This window comes from Artemia franciscana, chromosome 15 (genome assembly GCF_032884065.1).
Source record: "Artemia franciscana chromosome 15, ASM3288406v1, whole genome shotgun sequence".
NCBI lineage: Eukaryota > Metazoa > Arthropoda > Branchiopoda > Anostraca > Artemiidae > Artemia > Artemia franciscana.
Window position 1 is genome coordinate 27492081 of NC_088877.1, and position 23448 is coordinate 27515528.

Consider the following 23448-nt stretch of genomic DNA (forward strand, 5'->3'; position numbering starts at 1 on the left):
TTCTAGTGTATAGTCCCTTCCAAGCTAAAGATTATATAAGAAAACTGCAGAATTCTGCAATATTTTAGCAATAAAGTAGTATGGTGTACTTCGGGCAAAGAAATTTTTCAAGCCGATCCCCCCCCTCCCCTACTTCAAAATGAACTCTTTTGTAACTCGGTTCATTAGGACAAAAATTATGCAGGAGCCCATACTCTAGAGAACGTCAAAATATCTTTCCTGGCTTTTCCGAGTCCTAACAGTGTACAAACAACATAATTGGGTTTTATAAGCGAAATGTAATGGTTCAGATTTAGGTTTTAGAAGCTGTCTCTAGGCACATACAGAGTGAAAAGATAAATGAGAAGAGTGTTTGTTATTTTTATGCTCTTTTCTCCAAGAGCTACTACATCTGTCTTAAATACTTCCAGAAATTTCCTGTCTTCACAAAAAAAAAACTTGGAAACTAGTTATGAGCTCCTTTCTCGTCTTCACTATCTTCGTACTGTAGTTTCCTCCCAAACATAGTCAACGCGATACTTTTACTATATAAAGAGCGATATGTCTACAATATTAAATTTAAAAAAAGTTTTTTAAATGAAAGTACAGAGCGACATTAAAACTAAACACGAGCAGAAATTACTCCGTATATAAAAGAAACTGTCTTCTCCTTAACGTCCTGCTCTTTACGTAAAGTTTTTTTTTATCGTTTTGAAAAGTAGAGTTGTGAGAAACAATTAAACTTTACCGCAAAGAGCGGGGAGTTGAGGAGGGGACAGCCCTTTTCATATACAGAATAATTTCTGTTCGTTTTAAGTTTTAATGTCGCTCATTACTGTCAGTTAAGAAAAACTTGTTTTTGTTTATTCAATTTCTGAAGGTTTTTCAAATAATACAGGTTTTGATTTTGGCTCACCGCAATATGCAACTTTGCATATTAATTTTATCTTTTTTTGGCTGAATAGCTTTCTCAAAATTTTGAACGGACGATTTTTAGAAAAAGGGAGTGGGGGATAGGGCCTAGTTTCCCTGCATTTTTTTTTTTTTTTTTGGTTGCTTAAATAGGCCACAAGGACTTTTGATTTTATTTACGAACGTTTTTATTAGCAATATATATATAAGTAGCCCACGAATTAACTTACGCAACGAATTTCTATATTCGTATATTTTTATTACGTACATGAGGGTTTTCGCCCCCTCTTCAATACCTAGCTCTTAACGCTAAAGTTCAAATTTTGTTCTAATTCTTTAAGAATGACCCCTGAATCACAAAGGTCATTTAATTAGAATAAATAGCTCTTTTAAAATTACTAAAAAAAAGCTCTAGAATCAAGAGCGAGGTATTGAGGAGGGGACGAACCCACTCATATACGTAATAATTTCTGTTTTTTTAGTTTTTAATGCTCCTCCTTACTTTCAGTTGAAAAAAACTTGTTTTTTTTTAATTTCTCATTATTTTTTAAAATAATGCTGTAAAACTCAGCACACTCTTCGTGGAAATTCTCTTTCCCCTTGAAAAATTCCTTACCGGAAAGATCCTTCTCCCAACCCCCCACCAGAAAAAATACCGCTGAAACATCTATATACTTCCCAATACCCAATACTATGTGTAAACAATGGGCAAAGTTCGTAACTTGCAGCCCTTCCCATGGGCACTATGGGGGACTAAGTCGTCCTCAAAGACATAGGTATTAGACTTTTCAACTACGCTGAAAAACATGGCTATCTCAAAGTTTTGATCCGGTGGCTTTGGGAAAAAATGAGCGTGGGAAAAGCTTAGTTACCCTCTAGTTTTTTTTGTTATTTTAAAATTGTACTAGAACTTTTGCCGTTCAAATGAGCCCTCTCATGATATTCTAGGACCAATGGGTTGATACGATCACCAACAGGGAAAAAAAATAAAATAAACACGCATCCTTGGTCTTTCTTCTGGCAAAAATACAAAATTCTAAATTTTGCAGATAGGTTTGTCCTCTTTTTCAAAAAGAGGGCAAGTTTTCTAACTGTTGATGGGCAAGACTAAACTTGATGAAGCTTATATATTTAAAATCAGCGCAAAAATCCGATTTTTTAGGTATCTATTGGTATCAAAAGTCCGTTTCTTTAGAGTTTCGGTTGTTATTGAACCGGGTTGCTCCTTACTTACAGTACGTTACCACGATCTGTTTGATATTTTTTCCGAGACGATTCGCGCTGAAGGAGTGGTCATTGAAACTTGCAATAGGGGTCATTGGATAGGAAATGGAAAGGGCTTGGGCTAGGCTTTAATGTTTTATAGCTAAAAGTGACTGAAGAACACTTCCTATGCTCACAAACATTTCTTTTCTTTTCAAGAAAAGAAAAGAAAAGCAAATTTCCACTCAAGCGCCCATTTTCACTCTCTTGATACTATCATACCCCCAGCAGAATTGGATTCAAAATATTTTAATCAAACTCAGCCTTTAGCATTAAAATAGCCTTTCCAGTCTGAATGATAGAAAATTCCAACAAGAAGAGGCTTGCCCCATAAGACCTCACGAGCATAAGCCTTGACCTATGCAACTAGTCCGTCTTTCACAGATATGCATCATTTAAAACGATATGCATGTAGTACCCAGTCAAAGCCAGGATATATTAGGGAATATTAATATTCGTCATTGGAAATACACATTAAGACCGTTATTTTTCTCCCAATTTGACGTAAAACCAGCTAAGTTCAAGCTGTGGAGTGGCTCGATGCTAAAACAACCGGGACTCAGTACAAAAACAATTAAAGTCCAGGCTCAGCGTAGAAACGATCATTGCAGTTTCGACTCGAGATAAATTTAAGCCATGGACTTACATGATGTAAAAGCATAGGAATTTTTCATGGGAGGTAGTTTTCCAGGAGGAATATTTGGGTGGGGGATGGAATACGCTGTCACTTCCAAATATGTCCTCTAAAGAAAAGACCAAATGGTTTCAAAGTTAAAATGTATCTGAAAGAGATAATTAAAATTCTTATATTGCCCACTTTTCCTTTGTAGGCTATATCCTTTCAAAAGCTATCACGATGACTGACTGAACGGCGAATATGTGATCATTTCTTAAAAAATAAGAAAGGGAATACCAGGATGTAACTGTGTTTATGTTATGCTACCCTTTTGGAATTATAGTTTTGCTCCAGATTATTATTTACAAACTGAAAAAAAGAATAAGCAAAAGAAAATTAAGAAGAATAAAAAACGCCAAGTTTACTCATGTTTGAGGATCATAAAAACATGTTTTGCCCAAATAATTTTAAATTTGAAGTTAATCCCCCCCCCATCACAAAATAAAATCAAAATAAAGGGTAAACCAAAAAAAGAAGAAGAAGTATGCCCTTTAGTAAGGATCAGATAAAAGTCCTCCTTACTTTAAACCTCACAGAAGACGGTACAGAAGAGCCGTAGTTGTACCGGTCGTACTTTTAAACTTAAACTGCTGAGGACAAGCATGCCGGGTCCCACACTTCCCATTTTGTTAGAAGCTATTTCCCTGGATTTTACTGGATATATATTTATGTAAGATTTCTTCCATTCTCAGAGTATAGATAGAAAACGCAACATAGACAGAAAATGCAATGAGCAGGTCATTGAACCCTTCAATGACCTGCCAAAGTTTCTAAAAGAAAAACAGGATGCCATTATATAGAAGCAAACTAGCTTGGAAGCTAAGATGGATAAATATGGTGCTGAAGTTGCTCAAATTAAGAAGGACAGTATACAAAAAGATAAGAGGATCGAGAACCTAGAATTATCCCTAGCCACCCACCAACAGAAAACTAGCTCATTGGGACAACAATTGCTGCTTATAGAGGTTAAGGAAAGATGCTTCGGCCTCCTGATTCAGGGTTTACCAAATGAACATCAAAATGAATCCCTGGAGTCGACTGTTCAAAATCTGTTTTTTTGAAGACTAGAAATTCAATCGATTCCGCCAATCTCAGTGTTTTCGTATACCGCCACGCAAATCCTATGTGAATGATTGTTGATCGCCGAAAAATAAGCGATCAGACCCTATACTTGTGACCCTGGCTAGCGACATTACGATTAACCGAGTTTTACAAAATGTCAGGAAGCTAAAGGGAGGCGGAATTTCGATCTGTACTGACTTGCCGCCAGCTATGAATGCAGTTTGTACTAAATATTTAGCGACAGATCGGCAGATGAAATCTTTTAGAATCATCATTGGCTAGTGTGTAAAACACAATGGGCCAAAAATATGGCTAGAAGTAAAAAAGTCTACTTCCAGTGATTGGGGAGTTGTTTTTTTTTTTTAGAATAACTAGTTACAAGTGCAGAAAAAAGGTTATTCCGTTGTCTTGTAAGAAGTTTTCTCCACATCAAACAGTTCGTGGTAACGAACTGTAGTAAGGAGCGACCCGGCTCAATAGTAACCAAAACTCTAAAAAATGAAATTTTGGTACCAATAGCTACATCATAAGAATTGTATTTTAATGCTGATTTTAAATATATAAGTTTCATCAAGTTTAGTCTTACCCATCAAAAGTTACGAGCCTGAGAATATTTGCGTTATTTTAGAAAATAGGGGGAAACACCCCCTAAAAGTCATAGAATCTTAACGAAAATCACACCATCAGATTCAGTGTATCTGAGAACCCTACTGTAGAAATTTCAAGCTCCTATCTACAAAAATGTGGAATTTTATATTTTTTGCCAGAAGGCAGATCACGGATGCGTGTTTATTTGTTTGTTTTTTTTTTCTTGTTTTTTTTTCCCCAGAGGTGATCGTATCGACCCAGTTGTCCTAGAATGTTGCGAGAGGGCTCATTCTAACGGAAATGAAAAGTTCTAGTGCCCTTTTTAAGTGACCAAAAAAATTGGAAGGCACCTAGGCCCCCTCCCACGCTAATTATTTTCCCAAAGTCAACGGATCAAAATTCTGAGATAGCCATTTTATTCAGCATAGTCGAAAAACCTTATAACTATGTCTTTGGGGACGACTTACTCCCCCACAGTCCCCGTGGGAGGGGTTACAAGTTCAAAACTTTGACCAGTGCTTACATATAGTAATGGTTATTGGGAAGTGTACAAGCGTTTTCAGGAGGATTTTTTGGTTGGAGGCAGGGGTTGAGAAGAGGGGGATATGCTGGGGGAACTTTCCATCGAGGAATTTGTCATGGGGGAAGAAAATTTCCATGAAGGGAGCGCAGGATTTACTAGCATTATTAAAAAAAAACAATTAAAAAATAAATATGAAAAAGTTTTTTTTCAGCTGGAAGTAAGCAGCAGCATTAAAACTTAAAACGAACAGAAATTATTACCCATATGAGGGGCTCACCTCCTTTTAATACCTCGCTCTTTACGCTAAAGTATTTTTAGTAATTTCAACTATTTATTCTGCGGCTTTTGTGATTCAGGGGTCATTCTTAATGAATTGGGACAAAATTTAAGCTTTAGTGTAAAGAGGGAGGTACTGACGAGGGGGCCAACCCGCTCATATATGTAATAAAAACATGAGAATACAAAAGTTCTTTACGTAAGCTAATTTATAAGTTACGTATATCTTTTACTCATAAAAGGTTCGTAAAAATTAAAAGTTCTAGTTCCTTTTTAATTAACCGAAAATCGGAGGGCAACTAGGCTTCCTCCCCCGCTCTTCTTTTCGCAAAATCATTCGATCAAAATTCTGAGAAAGCCATTTAGCCAAAAAAAAAATATATACAAATTTCGTTTTAATTATTCCTCTGCGGAGAGCCAAAATCAAAACATGCATAGATTCAAATTCGTTCAGAAATTAAATAAAAAAAAAGTTTCTTTAAATGAAAGTAAGGAGCGACATTAAAACTTAAAACGAACAGAAATTACTCCGTATATGAAAGGGGCTTTTCCTTCTCAACGCCCCGCTCTTTACGCTAAAGTGTTTTACTGTTTTAAAATCTAGAGTTGAGAGAAAGAGTCAAATTTTAGCGTAAAGAGCGGGGGGTTGAGAAGGAAAAGCCCCTTTCATATACGGAGTAATTTCTGTTCGTTTTAAGTTTTAATGTCGCTCCTTACTTCCATTTAAAAAAAAACTCTTTTTTTATTTAATTGAATAAAGAAATGATTGCAACAGACCAAAGTGGCTGTTCCAAGTCTGCCAAACGCATAAAAAACATTTTCACCTGTTTTTTTGTAATTAGTTTTGTTTTGTTGAAGTGTTCACACTAGGTTTTCTTTTTCGGTTTTTGTTTCATTCTAGTTGTACATCTGTGCCACTATTATCAACAGGTTGGTGCCAAAAGTATGTCTTTTTACTCCAGTTAGATCTCGCAATCTGCGTCTCTTGTAAATTATGTTGAATTTCATTAGTACTAGACCTGACAGAGTCGGTCTAGCACTACATTTTTTAGTCTAAAACAGTTAGAAGAAAATCCTGTAAGTATTCACGATTTTATTAAAGAGGTAGGTGATAAAGATAAAATAGGATATAGATTAAATGATTTTCCCCATTGTGAATATATTACTCCAGAAATCATCCCACAGTGTATTAATCGCTTTGACCTGAGGTTGATGTTCTCTAATTGCAGAGGATTTTTGAGTATCGCAAATTACTTGTCATCAGTTATTCCTGATACAGGAGTCAATGTTTTCGGAGCTCGGAAAACTTTCTAAGCAGAAACGGTGAGACACTGGCACTCACCAACCTATGCCCGCGTAAGCAAGACACAGGTTAAAAAGAAACACGGACGATTGGCAATATTCATAAAAAATAACATATCTCACAAAGTGTTGAGTGACCACGATTATCTTTGTGAAGAGATGGCTTTTGAATTCTTAGTAGTGGAGGCAGATTTATTTAGTGAAAGCACGTTGTCTTTAGTCGTGTATAGACCACCAAATTCGAGCATGAAGGTGTTTTTAGAAAAAAATTGAGCTGTAATATCAGGTATTCAGAACCAGTACCCAAATTAGTACTTATTGGAGATATCAATATTGGTTTGTATGAGTCAAAAAGTGTTATTTTGAGACCAATTTCTATCACAATTGATTGGGTGTCGCTACCTTGATTAACCTAAGTTAGCTGTTAACTAATTTTAACCTATGTTACATTTCCAAAATGTTAACTTTTCCCCCTTTTAATGCATATGATCATCGTGTTCTTATAAATTCACTAACTGATTCTCCATTGAACACATTTTGCTCGCTGTGAAATATCTAACATATCTGTTTTATACGCTTAAACCTCGATGTAAGCTGCAATGTGAAACTAAGCCGTTATGATAGTAGCATCTGCCTAAAGTGACTGTCGTATTATAAAAGTGAACCAGTAATATTGATTTTATATATAACCCCGCTTGTAGTCGTGGACAAATAATAATAGACATCCGTTGGAAATGGTAAATTTCTGTAGGGGACCGCTCGGACCTAAAGACCAATAACAAAGAGTATCCACCAAAAAAAAAAAGACATAAGCCCACAAATGGCATCTACTGGAAGGGCTTCAAAAATAATAGGTTATTAAGACTAATTTTAGGGAGTTTGCCCCCTTCAGTCCCTTGCGCTTATTGAGGGATTGCTCATTATTTAAGGAAGACCTCTTGGATTACTCATAAATTGTGGAAAAGACTGAAAAACCTAGATTATAAGTTTATCGTAATTAAATAGGACACAAAATAGCAACAAAGAAACTTTTCATCTTGGGATGCAAATTCTTTCAACGGGATCATACTTTTCCCCAATCTTGCATCTTCGTTGACGAACTGAGCTCCAGGCAAATAATGCACCATCTTAAAAATAAATAAAAATATAAATTAAATTTTTTGTAGCTGAATTCAAACGCTGGTTAAGCCCTTTTGCTAAAGTTCCATTTTTTAGTCTGTTTACCTGTTGAATGACTATAACCTGTTGAATGACCTGTTGAAGAACTATAAAGCAGTTGGTGACGTCGATCCTATTCTAATAGCTTTTGAAATCTTTTCACCTAATTGTAGTTGAAACAAAAGTGATTTGACCAAACATATTTTTCTAATTCAGGTAAGCAATTCTATTATAATTTCTTTCTTTTTGCTGTTTTCCTATGCTGTTGATTTGTTTCTGCTTTGAAATAGTAGAAAGGATACTACGATTTTACGAAGTGTGAACCTTAGGCCAAACCATTGCTGCAATTATAGATATACCCTGGTTAAGACCGAAACACGGCCAATAGTAAACGAAATATTAAAAATATGTTTCGAAAAAAAATTTACCTAGCGAGTAAAAAAAAAACATTTGAAGCTAATTCAGAAACAGTGGACATTACTTTGACTCATTTTAATAGTGAAAGTTTACTGGAAAAATAAATTTATGATAATATTGAATAAGAGTCTGAAATACTTGAAAAATAGGGTCAGATCAAAGTGAAAAGCACACCATTATAATCACCATGGAAAAAAAACCCTGTAACAACAGAGTTACAGTCCCCTCCCTTTATAGGAAGTAGCGTGTCTCTTTTTTTTTCTTTTTTCCCAAGGGTGACCGTGGGGTGCCATTGGTTCTAAAATATTGGGGGAGTTTTCGTGAAAGGAAAATTGCTCTATCTAGTCCTCTTTTTAAATAGTAAAAAGAGATAGTGCTTTAGTATAGCGTCATTTTCTTCCATTTTGTGCCACCAAATATTAATATTTCCCCACAGAAGGTGAACATGCTGGGAATGCAAATTCTAATAGATGCAATCAATTTATCATGGTCAAAAACTAAATTTAGAAGGTTCTCATCGGAAAAAAATCTAAAGTACTTGGAAGGAGCCTTAAAGTATCATCTGGGTGACGCCGAGAATTCTGGCTTTTTTTATAAGCCGGTAGCAGATGATGAATCGAACGGTGCAGTGACTACAAAGGTCGTAGATCTCTCATCAGCAGGTGATAGCTTTTTCGTGCCGCAGAGTATTACAACTTTGGTAATTTCCGTGTTCTTTTCCCTATCTAGGCATCTGTTTGTCACTTCAGCTATTTTATGGTCGTAGGAGGCATTTTTTTATATATTGAGATATCGACATTTTATTATATTACATATATATCTACAACGATAACATACCCGCGTATAGACAATCATTGACAACGATAGCTGGCGGTGGATCGTCACAATTCAACTTGTGCTTATCTCGGCATTCAAAGTCAGGATCATATTTTCTACAATACAATATAATTTCACTTTTTTTGTATCTCTTTGTAAAGTCAAAGATACTATTCTAATTCATATAAATAAATTAACGTTTTTCAATTTGCTTATTTTAAGCAACGTCGCAAACGATATTCTCATGTTTAGAATTACTTTCTTTTGCATTTTTTTTATTGAGGGGTAGTGGTGGCATAAGAATAGACAAATAGGGGGCGCTTGCGGTAAATGTCCGCAGTGTCTAGCACTGCAATGTTGAATGAATGAAATCCATATGCAGAAACTACAAGATGTGTTAAATGCATTAGTAGAATATGCTGAAGACAACGATTTGATTCAGTAGGTAAAAGATTGTTACACAACATGTTACAATACAATACAACAAGTTACATACAACATGAATTGTATGTAACTTGCATATTTGGATAGATTGTTGCTTTTGCTAACAAACTTTGCAGTTATTTAGAAAACCATTTGTCTAAACAAATTTTGTAGTGCAAAATTTTCATAGTATAACCTTCGGCAGCACTTGGCTTTTCATTGTTAGATTTTTTTACTATGATATGTAAATCTATAAATGTGGAAGTTAAATCAATGAAAAAATCTTCGGTGGAATAAATTTGAAAATGAATGTTTTCAGAGAGCGGTTGTCGCGGATAGAATTGTTCATAGTAACCATGTTCTACACTCTCATAAACGTTTCCTGCGTTGGATCATCGAAGGGTCAAGGACAAATTCACCCCAAAAATTTGAAATGTTTTGTCTTTCCTCTCTTTAATGTAAAAAATTTGGAAATCCACTCTACAATTTATCTTTCGATAAGTCTTACAGGACCCTATATGGATTGACGATGCAATCCCTAGATCGAGATTGAAACTACTTGAAAATTATATAAACGAAGCAATGCTTGCTAAAACTCATGGTGTCATTGTATTGGATTAGTTTGGTACTCAAGATATGAGTATCATCCGAACAGCCACTGTACGTTTTGAGTGAACCTTTGCCGAGCCTTTAACGGAGAATATAGCATTAATCTCGCCAGACCAATTTGAAACCTATTGATAAATTGCCCTCAATGGTAGCGTTCGAATGGATTTTAGCATGATTGCATTAGCATAATGTAAACAAAAATGTTCCCGATCTCCCGAATTTATATTTGAGAGAAGCGTAAAATGAGGTTCTGGCATATTTGATGATGCCAGTCATCCTGAAAAATTGGCTGAAATAGTCTCTTAATCTCCATCGAATGAAATAACACATCTCAATTAAAACGTGAATCACCGCCTTGGCATAATTTGAAATAATTCAAGGCCAAAAATACAAAGGCCTGTGAAAACCATAGACGTAGGCCTACAGAGAAATCAGACTGGAATCTCCATAGACTATGCATCGATTTCTTCTGGGTCCCCTCCCCTGGAAAAGTCAAGTGAAGAACGCTCTTCGATGCCAACTGATAGTGAAGTTTGAATACCTAACTTGAGGAATAAGGTTTGCAGGAAATAATTGCTGATTTCCATGAAGATTTAAAACTATGAATAGGGTTTCCGGACAAAGGCTTGGGTGAAACATGAAGTGACTGGGTGATCGGAGAGTCAAAATCTCGGTAATGGGATCACAACTGGCTAATTAGTTATCCGTTGAGTGAACCGTCCCTCATTCATGGCTCCCCGAAGGGGCTCCTCTCCTCCAAAGGACACCAAAAATCCCTTAGGGTTGATAGGACAAATCTCAGATTCCTTCCCATTTTTTTCAATCCAATCCTAGATTTAATATCTCCCAACTTTTCCACAACCCGCTGTTGGTTGTTTTACTCTATTTCATGATTATCTTGTTTTATTTCCGAGGGATCATGGACCTCTTTCTTTCTCCTCACTTCGTTCGGTAATTCCCCGAAAAAAAAATTCTCCACAATTACTGACTGAATTTGTAAATCACATTTCCTTTTTTGTTTCTGTTATTTCTTCCTTACTTTCCTCCCATTTCTTTGCTCCGCGAGATAAATCATCTTAAACTTTTAACTGGATCATAGCGTCTTTTTTTTTTTAGGTTTCATTGTTTTGCTATTGTCTTGTTCTATTACCCCATGGATATTGGGACTCTTTGCTTCTCCTGAGCTCTTTTGCGTTCTTGCCGTTTTGTAATCCTCCTAAAATTTTACTTTTCCTCTACTGCAGACTGATTCTCCAAACCTTGTCTCTTTTTTACATTTCTTTATTCTTGTTCGCTTTGCTCAGCTTTTCCAATCACGCATAATAAATCCTCGTGACATTTGACTTGGACTCCAGTATCTACCATCTTTGACTGTATCTATTTATTGTAGTTGTTTTCAATATTTGTTCCTTCCCTTTTGTTTTCTTTTCTTTTATCGAGAGTAAAATAAATCTTCATGAAATGGGAATTGGATTCCCACATTTGGTTTTTCATATTGTGCTAAAATTTCTCGAAATTTACAAGGAAAAGCACATACAATAATTTTTTTCTCATTTTCATTTTAATATAAAGGCCTACTTGTCAAGTCTCATATTTGGTACAGGCGTTTCGAAGTTCACTATTTTAAATATCCAAAAAAAAAAAAATCAATTTCATGCGTTATATATTTAATGTTGTGGCCGAGCCACTTCCGCATCTCCCACCGTTAAAGAAGCCACTTTTAAGGATAGGAGATTCGCAATATCCCCAAAGTTTCCTCCTATTTGAACATTCATAGTGAGAATAGTTACTAAACCTATTTTTATCGTTTTCCTCTGAACTGTACCGTCCCTCTTTCCAATTTCTGTTTTTACCCAAGCAGACGGGCATTGGCGCTTATCTACACAATAAAAAAATTTTGCAACCTTATTTTTATGATCTAACTCCGTTCTATTAATTAGCTCAGTTCGCACATAAGTTTGGTCACTGAAAGAATTAATTGTCATTTCAACTAATTCCACGTTCAATTTTCCGTATAAAATTAATAGATTCATTAAAGAGTAATAAAAACTCTTTCTACACAAAGTGCATTGGTGTAAAAAGAAACAAAAATAAAATCTAAAAATACGTTGAGCCCACTTTGCTCTTCACTTGAGCAGCGTTATTGCGTTCTCTATGACGGAAATCTTTAATGACTTGCATCATTTTCAAGAAAATAAAGTTAATTTGCATAAATTACTTAAAGGCCCCTCTTACCTAAAGTACAAAGCACTGTACCGTTGCATTGAGACCCGATTCCTTTAGCAATTAATTCGTCAAATACGATATCACCAATCACATCTCCGGTGTGCGTTGTCTCATTGGGAGAACAAATACATTTGCTTGGACTGTTCGTTTTAACTAAGCTTAGTTTCAGTATTACTAAAACTAAGATTACAAGAGCCACTAGACTGAGTATGATAACCATTAATAGACTGTATTTATTGTCGGCGTTCCTTCCTATAAACAAATATACATGAATCTCTCTAATAGTAAAGAACGGGAAATAAGAAGTACGCAGAAGCTCCCAAACAGTTTTTTTTTAGCTTTTCACCTTTTTTAATTTTCTTTTTCTTTTTTTAGTTTTCTTTTTATTCTTTATTTTTCAGACGTCATATGCAAACCCTCAAACATACAAAAAACAAACATGCGTATAACTTATTTATATATATATATATATATATATATATATATATATATATATATATATATATATATATATATATATATATATATATATATATATATATATATATATATATAGTTTCTTTCTTAGTTTTTTTCTTTTTTGGTTTTTCTTTTTTTAGTTTCTTCTTTTTATTAATTTGTTTTAGTTTTTAGTTTTTTCTTCTTTTTTAGTTTTTTTTCTAGTTTTTGTCTTTGTTTCTTAATATATTTTTTATTTTTTTTTCCTCTTTTTAGTTTTTTTCTTCTTTTTTAGTTTTCTTTTTGTTCCTTATTTTTCAGTTTTTTCTCCTTTAAATTTTTTTTCATTTTTTTTCTTTTTCAGTTTTTTTCTTTTTTATTTTGTTCCAGTTTTTTCTTTTTAGGTTTTTTCTTTTTTTAGTTTTTTCTTATTTAGTTTTTTTTCTTTTTAGTTTTTTTAGTTTTTTCCCTTTTTTATTTTTTTTCATTTTTTTTAGTTTTCTTTTTCTTCTTTATTTTTCAGAAATAAAAAAGGAGGAAAGAAAAAAAACCCTAGCTCAGGATGATTGATAAAATTATTTGAAATCTGGTGGTCTTTTTAAAATCATTTAAAAAAAACAACAAAGCTTTTGTGATGAAAGTCTACCATGTATGTTTTCGGCTGATTTTTTTTCTTGTTTTTAGACCATGTACCGTCCAAGTTTCAAGGAATGATGACAATTTTGGCATTACGGAGATTTAGTTATAGGAATTCTACGCAATATATCTGTAAAATTTGCTTCGGATCTACATTAGAAAGATACTGTTTTTCGAAAACACAGAATTTTGCGACTACAGCTACAATTTCAACTAAATAGACAAGATGTCCGTGTCACATTGTTTATTAGCTTCTGATCTATGGAATCACTGTGCCATATTTATATATATTTTTAAATAAGCTACTTTGTTTCTGCCTATATAAAACACTTCAGAGCAGTGGTGGATCAAGGGGGTTGGGGGGACCCTGAGCCCCCAATATCTTTCTGACGCCCTCGTTTCTTTTTTCCTCTCTTTTTCAAAAATAAATTTATCAATTTTGTCAATCATTGGCACCCTTATCACATTCATCCTTCAGGATTTTCATTAGTGGCACCCTCGTCAGATCCCCAAAGATTTTGCTTTAGATTAGTTAGAAACTTGCGTATCAGCTATTAATGGGAAGGGTCGGTTGGTCTTTCTGTTTCTGGGGAGAGGCACCTAAAAGCCATCTGAAAAAAATCAGGCCAATTTCTTATAAATGTTATTTAGTCTTCAGATGAACTGTTGAAAAGCTTCAAGAACTGCACCCAACCGTATACTACTCAGCACCGTGCAACTGTATGAAGCGGAAATGCTGTCAGCGGCAAAATCGTCCTCAACACCGTTGATGTTGCTCAGACCAAACATCTTTAAAGATTCAAGGCTTTTCACTGGAATTGGGCTTTGTTCTACATCCAAGCTAAATTCCGAAAAAAAGTCGTATTTCTTTTACCTTGGATAATTTCCCTTATAGAATCACCTCTAAAACTAAATCAAAAAACTAATTCAAGATTTGATCCAGAAAACATTTTAGAGCCACCAATCTTTTTTTTTAATAGCATATAAAATGCTGACTATATTCCTTATCACGAGTAGGATAATAAAATCCATCTGAATTACATATTGACGATTATTAACGAAAGCCCAGGTATATTTGTCCAGAAATCCTTAAGGCGACTTTATTTTAACATACGCGTGACTAAATCAACATTTTTTAAGGCCTATTCACAATGAAAATTTACTAATACTAACATTTAACCTTCGCGTTTGCGAGTGGTTAGACGCTAGACTTAAAATCTTTAGTCCCTGAGAACAGGGGTTCGAGTCTTAGTGCCACTAGATATTTGGTTTGGAACGGGGGTCAGTGGCGCAACTCTGCAAGCTCAGCCAGAATTGACCCAGCTCTAAATGGGTACCTGCAGAAGCCTGGGGAAGGTAAACAGGAAGGTTGCGCTAAAGCATAGGATGGCCGGCCCCTAGGCCCTTTTGCACTTCCCGGCTGATGGGTCATGAGACGAAAATCAGCACCACAGGTAGGAACTGTAAAGTCCAGTGCCGTATTCTTTATCTTCTTTTTTTTAACCAGAAATTTTCCTGATTATAGTAAAATCTTGATGATAATAGTAAAATCTTGATAGTAATAATTAAACCTTGATAATAGTAAAAATATCATTGTGGATCTTTAACACACAAAAGAAAAAAAAAGAGAGGAAAAGGCTCTACCTTCTAACATAGCAAAAAATTGGCAAAATTTAGCAACGTTTTCCGTCAAGGAAAATTCAGACTGGTCCATTTGCTCCAAGTTTATGTTTTGGAAAGAGATCAGAAGCTCGGGACCAAAATATGACGAGAAAATTAAATATTTTCATAGCAACTTTCACAGTAGCATTCTGTGTAAATATTTACTTACAGTAATTTAAACTGGATATTTTAAATTTCTACCAAGGTTCATTAAGAGGGGAAAAAAAAGAAATACAGGTATGGAAGGCAGGTTTGCCATCTTGCAGACCTCTCGCGTGGAATGTACTCCTTTTTTCATTACACTTCTTTCACTCCACGGACACCATTTGCAATCTTTTCGCTTACTATTTGCTCTTTGCACTCTTTTATGAACGCCAGGATGCTCGTCTACTGGCCAAAGATGAATGGTGATATCGAAACGCTAATCACAAACAGTCCCACTTGCCAGAAACATAGCTATAATAACCAGAAAGAGCCTCTCATGAACTCCCAGATCCCATTAGTACCATGACAGCAGGTAGCCTCAGACATATTTGATTGGAATGAAGCGAAATATCTTATAACAGTCGATTACCACAGCCGCTTCTGTGAAGTCAACCTGTTGAAAAACGTGACATCCAAAGAAGTCATCAGTAAACAGAAATTTTAGAAAGTAAACAGAAATGGAATACAGAAATACACCCGTAGACAACCACGCCGCCCCTGCACAACTGCTAATGAGCCGCCAATTACGCTCCACCTTACCTTGCACAGAAAAGCACCTGCGGAACCAGGTGGTTCCAACTAAAAAGTACCTGCTGAAGCGGGAAGAGGCCCAGTCAAGACAGAAACGATACTTTGACAAACAAGCCAAGTCTAGGCCTACACTCCACTCGGGGGACACAGTAAGCTACCAGAAACAAACTGATGGCCAGTGGAGCACCGCCAGCATCATAGCACCAGCAGCAGGCCCTAGATCGTATCATATCGAAACTGAAGCTGGAACAATTCTACAGGGGAATCGGAGACACATATCAAATGCACAGCCATCAACACCAGTACAGAACAGACGTAGTCCAGTAAAATGCACTGGAAGTGATTCAGTTACTCCTACTGTGATCCCCCAGGCGTCGGACCTAACTCGTGCAGACGAAACACTGTTTACCGCATCATCAGACATTCCTTCACTTGACAGAACAGCCCTGCTCCGTACTACCAGTAGCCCAAGCCCACCCAAGGAGCGAGTACCAGTGGTTATACCAGTAACTAAATCAAGGTACGGGAGGCAGAGTAAGCCACCTATCAAACTGAACTTGTGAACTTACCAACAAAAATCTCAAAAGAAGAGAAGTTGAAGCCTGTACATAGTGTATATAATACCCGGTGAGAAGTGAGCCAAGCGCCTTCTCTCGAGTGTGTGTTGAGAAGGAATTTCTCAACACACACTATATGAGGAATTTTATAGTTTTGTTTTGTGTCCGTACAAAGTGAAGAGAAGCGAGCCTAGCGCCTTCTCTTGGTAACGTTAGTAATAGTACTAACAGTTGGGTCTCCATTGCCAGTACGTGATAAGAATCTTCTTCTAGGGAAGAAGGAGGATGTAATATTATGCATGTTAAATAATGATATGCCTGCTTGCTTTGCTTTTGCTTATTTGATATTAACTGCTTGCTGTTGCTATATAATGACTTTTGTTCTAGATGCCTGGGTTTAAATAAATCATATAATTGGTAAAACGCTACAAACAGGTTCAAAATATTATTTTTCACAAGAAAATCTTATCAAATAGTTTGTGATGAAAAAGCTGGAAGTAAAAAGTGACGACCAATATTCACCAAAACTAAAAATGAAATTTTCATGACCATTGATACACCGACAGTCTTGGCTTTTATGTTGATTCTAAATAAATAAAATTCTTTCAGTTTATTGTTACCCAGCCAAAACCAAAAATCTGAGAAAGTTTGCCTGACTTTCGAAAAAAGGGATGAAAATCTTTTTGTTAGATTCATCATATGGGAGAACCCTACCATATAGGTTTCAAGATTTTTTTTTAGAAGAAACATCGTCGATGCATGTTTATTTGTTTTTGTTTTTTTTCCATGGGTGATTGTATCAAATCCAAGGTTCAAGGTACCTGGGAGGAAACTCATTAAAACGTAAATTTAAAGCTCATTTTTAAAGGACCATACAGATTACGTCAGGGGTAGGTCTTTTTTGTTATTTTAGGGCAATTTGTTTTTTTGTAATCTGTAATTGCATATAAGCTATAATGGAAGGGGGAGTCATTGTTCAGGTGGGGTAAGGTAGATTCCTAAAAAAAAGTACGTTTTAATGGACAAACTGCTCAATGTTAATGAGATTTCAGATAAATGTTGAAAGGTGGGAGTAGGAATTTATTAAATTGTTGCTCTATACAGTTAAAATATCACATTTTTATCTACCAGTACAGAGGTGGAAAAGGCAAGGTAGGTCATCATCACACCACCAGGAAAATTTTTGGGGATGGTGACTTGGAACTTTGTTTTCAGCAACTTTAAACGGTGTTCTTTTCTTTTTCTACTTACATGAAGTGCTTTAATGTATTTAATGAAATGCAAGTAATTTGTTTACTGACAAGAAAATCCTTTTGTAGAGGTTGTGATGGCTTCAGTTATACAGAACATCAAAGTCTCACAGAATTTCCATCCATACAAACAGTAATACTCCTTTTCATCCAACCAAAATTCATTAGTAGTTATATTAACAAGGACTTTTTACCAAACTTGATATTCACCGCTAATTTTTTAAGTATGTTCAAATTTTATCCAAAACTGATATTGCAAATTTAAACGTAGTACGGTACTAATCAACATAAAATTATTATTTATGCATTTTAAGAGCAATGAACCAGGGATTTAAGGGATCGTTACCTCAAATTATAGTTTAGTTAGGCCAAACTATTTGGAAAACAGTCAGAAATTAAATATAAAAAACAACTTTTTAAATGAAAGCAAGGAACAGATCTGAAAGCTATTTGAATAGATTATTCTTTACATGAAGGGGGCTGTCTCCTCCTTAGCTCCTTACTCTGTACTGTGAAATTTGGCTCTTTTCAAATTTTTAAAGAAAATTTTCAATTGGAAAGATAAGATTTTTCAAAGCACTAGAAACTTCGTTTAATGAGCAAGGTGTTGAGAAAGGGGCAGTCCCCCTACAGAGTAATTTATATTTGTTTTAAGTTTTAAACTCCTTCCTTATTTTAGTTGAAAAAGTTTTTCTATTTGTTTAATTACATTTCATGAAACTGTAAAGTTTTATGAATACAATACTTTTGGTAATGCAGAAAAAACGATCAGTATTTCAATGATCTCGGTTTAGATTTAGCGGGTAATCAAACTGTTCGTGGCAACGAACTGTAAGGTGTGATCCGGCTCAATAGTAATCGAAACTTTAAAAAACGAAATTTAAAAAACGAAAACGAAGAAAGATCACAGATGCGTGTTTATTTGTTTTTTTTCCCAGGGATGGTCGTATGTACCCAGTGGACCTAAAACTTCAAAGGAGAGCTCATTATAACGAGAATAAAAAGTACTAGTGCACTTTTTAAGCGACCAAAAATTGAAGGGCAACTAGAGCCCCTCCCACTCCACTTTTGCCCAAAGTCGTCTGATCAAAATTTTTAGATAGCTTTTTTCTTCAGTATGACCCCTAGATTCATTGCGGAAAGGTTTTTAAGCTATGAAATTTAACCATTGTTTTACTTGCTATTGGTTAGTATATATATATATTTTTCGGGTAGGGAGGGGAGGGCCAATTTTCTGCTGGGAGGATTTTGCACAGGGAGAATTTTTCATGGAAAGGAAAGTTTACAGGGGGTTAACTTTTCAGGGGGAGTTTTACACTGGGCGAATCTGCCAGAATTCCTATACGGAATTTCTGTATATGTCTTGCTGTCTCTTTACCAATTTAATTTTAGGCACAGAGATTCTTAGGGTAATTGTTCAAGGTAAGCTTTCACCAGGATTGAATTTCCCAGAGGATATTTCTCCGGGGAGGAGGATCTTTCCATAGAGGTGGAGTCAGGTACCCTCGTGTTATTTGAAAAACGATCAGAAATTAAATTTAATAAAATATTTTTTTAACTGAAAGTAAGGAACAAAATTAAAACTTAAAACAAACAGAAAATATTAAGTATACAACGGGGTTGAATCCTCCTCAACACCTCGCTGCTTATGTTAAAATTTTGTCCTAATTCCTTAAAAACAGCTCCTGAAATACAAGGATTGTTTAACTAGAACAGTTAGTAGCTTTTTTAAAGTGCCAAAAAACTGTGACGTGAAGAGCAAGGTGTTGAGAAGGGGGACAATCCCCATCGTAGACGTAAAAATTTTTTTTCGTTTTGAGTTTTTATGATGCTCCTTACTTTCAGTTGAAAAAACGTGTTTGTTTTTTATTTAATGAAGCTTATAGACAAACATTTTTCTAAGTGCAATGGAAAAAGTATGTCAGTTAAAGAAAAAGTATCTCAATATGAAAAAAGTAATTAATAACAAAAAATGCGCAAAACAATAGCCTACTTAAAAAGACTAAGATATTAACTCCCAGCATTCAGTTCTGTTGACGGATATTTTTTAACAATATCGACAGTTTTGAACTTGGTTATCAAAACCAAAATATTTAATGTTTTTAGGCTCAATTTCTTATAAGAAGTAACGCATTATCAAAGTAGTTAGTTCAAACTGAAACATTAAAACTGAAATTAAGAAAATCAAATAAAAATTTCTAATTCAATACATTTGATCTAATTTTGAATACCAAACACCAATATATATTACACCTTTATATTTCACAACTGTAAAAATTAAATCTTTGTCAAAGTGACAATTAGATGAATACACTAACTCCTGACAAAAATGATAATAAAAAACAAAAACAAAAAAACCTATCTGTTCAGGGGGAATATACAAGAAATCCCAGTATTCTGTTCAGGAGAAATATTTCTGACTATAGTGGATTCATATATAAGCTCATGGGTACTCTTGCAATGTAAGCAAAAACTAACGACATATGTTTACCGAAATTGCCCTTATTAAGTAGTTTTCGTTGTGTTTTCCATAATTATACGAACTTTCTTGTGTACAAATAACTGCACTAATAGCTAATAAACAAATACGTATTTAGGATCACCATAAAAACCTGATTCTTTGATTCAATGTTATCAATGGTTACACTTACTCTTACTCTTACTCTTACTCTTACACTTTCGTTATTGACAAGGATCGTTATTTACTTTACTATGAAGAAATTGATTTTTTTTTTTTGTGTGTGTTACTCCAACCAAATTATATAGAAAACATATTTGTGAAAAACTGCAAAGGAGTCACTCAGTCGCAAAGCAGAATTAAAATTTTCCTTATTAATGATCAAAATCTATTGGCAGGCAATCAACAATGGGGCAACACACATTTTTCCATGGTTGATCCTATTCTGCTCTCTTTTCATGGGTTTCCTTATATAGTCCCAAGTTTCCTTATATACTTTATAGTCCAAAATTTCTAGGAGCTATGGACTCCCCCTGTCCCCCATTGTCAGCACCCATGATTCCACTTTCTGGAATGTCTCAGAAAATTACTCATTTCACATAAAAATTTTCAAAAAAGGAAAGAAGGAGAAAATTTAGCAGAGGAAGAAGAACAATTATTTTGGGTGACTAAGAATGGTTTCATCATTTTTTTTTTTTTTTATTTTTTTTTGGGTGCTATGGTACGGTACTTGGCTTGATTACAGTAAAGTCAGCTATAGTTCACGACTAGTTACTTAGACCTCTTATATTCCTTTCAAAACATTTGGGTGAAATGGAGACAAAACTGAATCTAAATATTTGATGAAGTCAATTATAGTTCAGTTAAAGATCTAAGCCATCAAACTAAACACTAGAAAATTTCAAGCAGAGCATACCTTTTAAGCTAAAAAAAATGAAAATGAGTATCTAACCCATTATTTAGACGTTGATTTAAATAGGGAATTCTTCTAACTTAATTCTAAATACGTTTGAAAAATTAAATGGTATTATGTTCATTGATTGTAGGATAATTGATAATTATCTGTAAATGGCGTAGAAGTGGTCACAATAGTGGAAGGGATTTTGCTCAGTGGCAGCCGGGCGTGCACAAGTTTTTTTTTTTTAACTTGCACTCATTTTTAACAACTTTAACTCTTTTTTTTGCCTTGATTTGCACTCTTTTTTGAAGTTGGTACTTGGCGACCTTGATGGAAGGTACTAGCCAAGATATGAAGAAAGAAGGTAGAGATAATGCCTGTGAAGTAAGCTTGGCATTAGGCTTTGACTATTTGGCTTGATCTTAACTATTAAACTAGCAGAGTAACTGACTTTACTAGAATCTAGAAATAGGCCCTGTTCAGTTGATGGTCTTAGTTTTAGTCCTATATGTCCCAGTTTTGCCCGAATGAAGGACGAATGATGCCATACATTCAGATTGACGTCATTTGTTCTGTTCCTTCTGTTGTTTTTTTCTTTTTTAGTGATGAAATATGACATCATTATAGGTTACAAAAACTTTTAGTTACCAAAGGTTGAAATTTCATTCTAGATGGCATTCCCCTCCTTTAATATAACATCCAACAGTTCAATATTACATCTGTTAGTATCAGTAAACCTAAGGTTTTTGAGAATTTCTCGTTTTTTGAACAATGTACTCTGGAGAGAATCTGCATTCAATCCTCACTTTCTTGTTGCTACTCCTTAGATAACACAGTTGGGCCGAATTCGCAACCCCAATTTTAGCAGAAGTAGTTTTAAACCTAGTTGGGCCAAATTCAAGCTTCATAGTCACAAAGTCCACAAATGTAAATAAAAAATCAACAATTTCAAAATTTCAGGAACTTTAAAATAAAGGAACATAAAGGCAAAGATATATTAAAGGAACTGACCTGTCTCTCTGAATGCTTGAAGTATACAGGCTTACCTCAGTCTTGAGTGAGAGGCAAAGTCTAAGTGATTGGCAAAGCCGGCATATGTCTTTTTCAAAATTATATAAAAACTAGCTGTTGGGGTAGCGTTTCGCAACACCCCAACACCTAGTTGGTGGGGGCGTTTCGCGCCCCCAAGCCCCCCCCCCGCGTGCATAAGTCGTTAAGCGCCATATTAGTTACGTGCCATTGTAGTTGTGTCCCTGTGTCCCACCTGTGAATATATATATATATATATATATATATATATATATATATATATATATATATATATATATATATATATATATATATATATATATATATATATATATATATATATATATATATATATATATATATATATATATATATATATATATATATATATATATATATATATATATATATATATATATATATATATATATATATATATATATATATATATATATATATATATATATATATATATATATATATATATATATATATATATATATATATATATATATATATATTATATATATATATATATATATATATATATATATATATATATATATATATATATATATATACTAGCTGTTGGGGTGGCGCTTCGCGCCACCCCAACACCTAGTTGGTGGGGGCGCTTTGCGCCCCCCCCTTCTTTTATTAGTTTTTAGTTTTTTTTCTTTTTAGTTTTTTTGTAGTTTTTACCTTCTTTTTAGTTTTGTTATTTGCCTTTTTTTAGTTTTTTCAGTTTTGACGTCACCTGATCCAGTTTTTTCAGGTGACGTCACCTGATCCATCCACAGATCCACACACAGACAACTTATTTTTATATATATAGAAGATATATACTAGCTGTTGGGGTGGCGCTTCGCACCCCCCCCCCCAAGCCCCCCCGCACGCATAAGTCGTTACGCGCCATATTAGTTACGCGCCATTGTAGTTGTGTCCCTGTGTCCCACCTGTGAATATAGATAGGTTTATATATGTGCTTCAAACTACGTAAAACTTGCGAATATACAATATTCTTGGCTTTCCCATTGTCTGTGCATATACAAAGCCTTATGTACTAATAATGACGTCATATGCAAACGCTCTTTTTACAAACAAACAAACAAGCATACACACAACTCGTTTTTATATAGATAGATAGATAGATAGATACAATACAAATTAACTGCGTAAAACTTGCGAATATACAACATTCTTCGCTGTCCAATTGTCGCTGCATATAAATAGATTGTGAGGTTTACCGACCCTAGAACATGCAACGTACAATTGTCCATGGGAAAAACAATCAGTATTAAGATCTATACCACATTTTTCTAATGATTGACCTTGAGCTTTGTTAATGGTGATTGCAAATGCTAATCGAATTGGGAATTACAATCTTTTAAATTGAAAAGGCAGATCCGTTGGAATCATGGGAATGCGAGGAATAAGAACAGCCTCACCCTCAAAAGGCCCTGTCAAGATTGTGGCCTCTATTAGGTTTTCCATTGTTTTTTTTACGGCAAGTCGCGTGCCATTGCAAAGCTTTGGATGGTTGATATTTCTTAAA

The 23448-nt window shown here is 34.7% G+C and overlaps 1 protein-coding gene across 2 annotated transcripts in view; it reads right to left on the reverse strand.

The window, feature by feature from the left end:
- Positions 1 to 7553: 7553 nt before the first annotated feature.
- LOC136036622 (uncharacterized) overlaps positions 7554 to 23448 on the reverse strand; it is a 34296-nt gene continuing 18401 nt past the window's right edge. The window contains exons 1-3 of one of the 2 annotated variants that reach the window (XM_065718924.1): positions 14949 to 15002; positions 12240 to 12482; positions 7554 to 7708 (exon numbers count right to left, since the gene is read on the reverse strand). In XM_065718924.1, coding sequence (XP_065574996.1) covers positions 7614 to 7708; positions 12240 to 12482; positions 14949 to 14958 — 348 coding nt within the window. In that variant the 5' untranslated portion in view covers positions 14959 to 15002 and the 3' untranslated portion in view covers positions 7554 to 7613. Of the gene's footprint in view, positions 7709 to 12239; positions 12483 to 14948; positions 15003 to 23448 lie in introns of those variants that run through there. The other variant, XM_065718926.1, reaches the window with a different exon arrangement.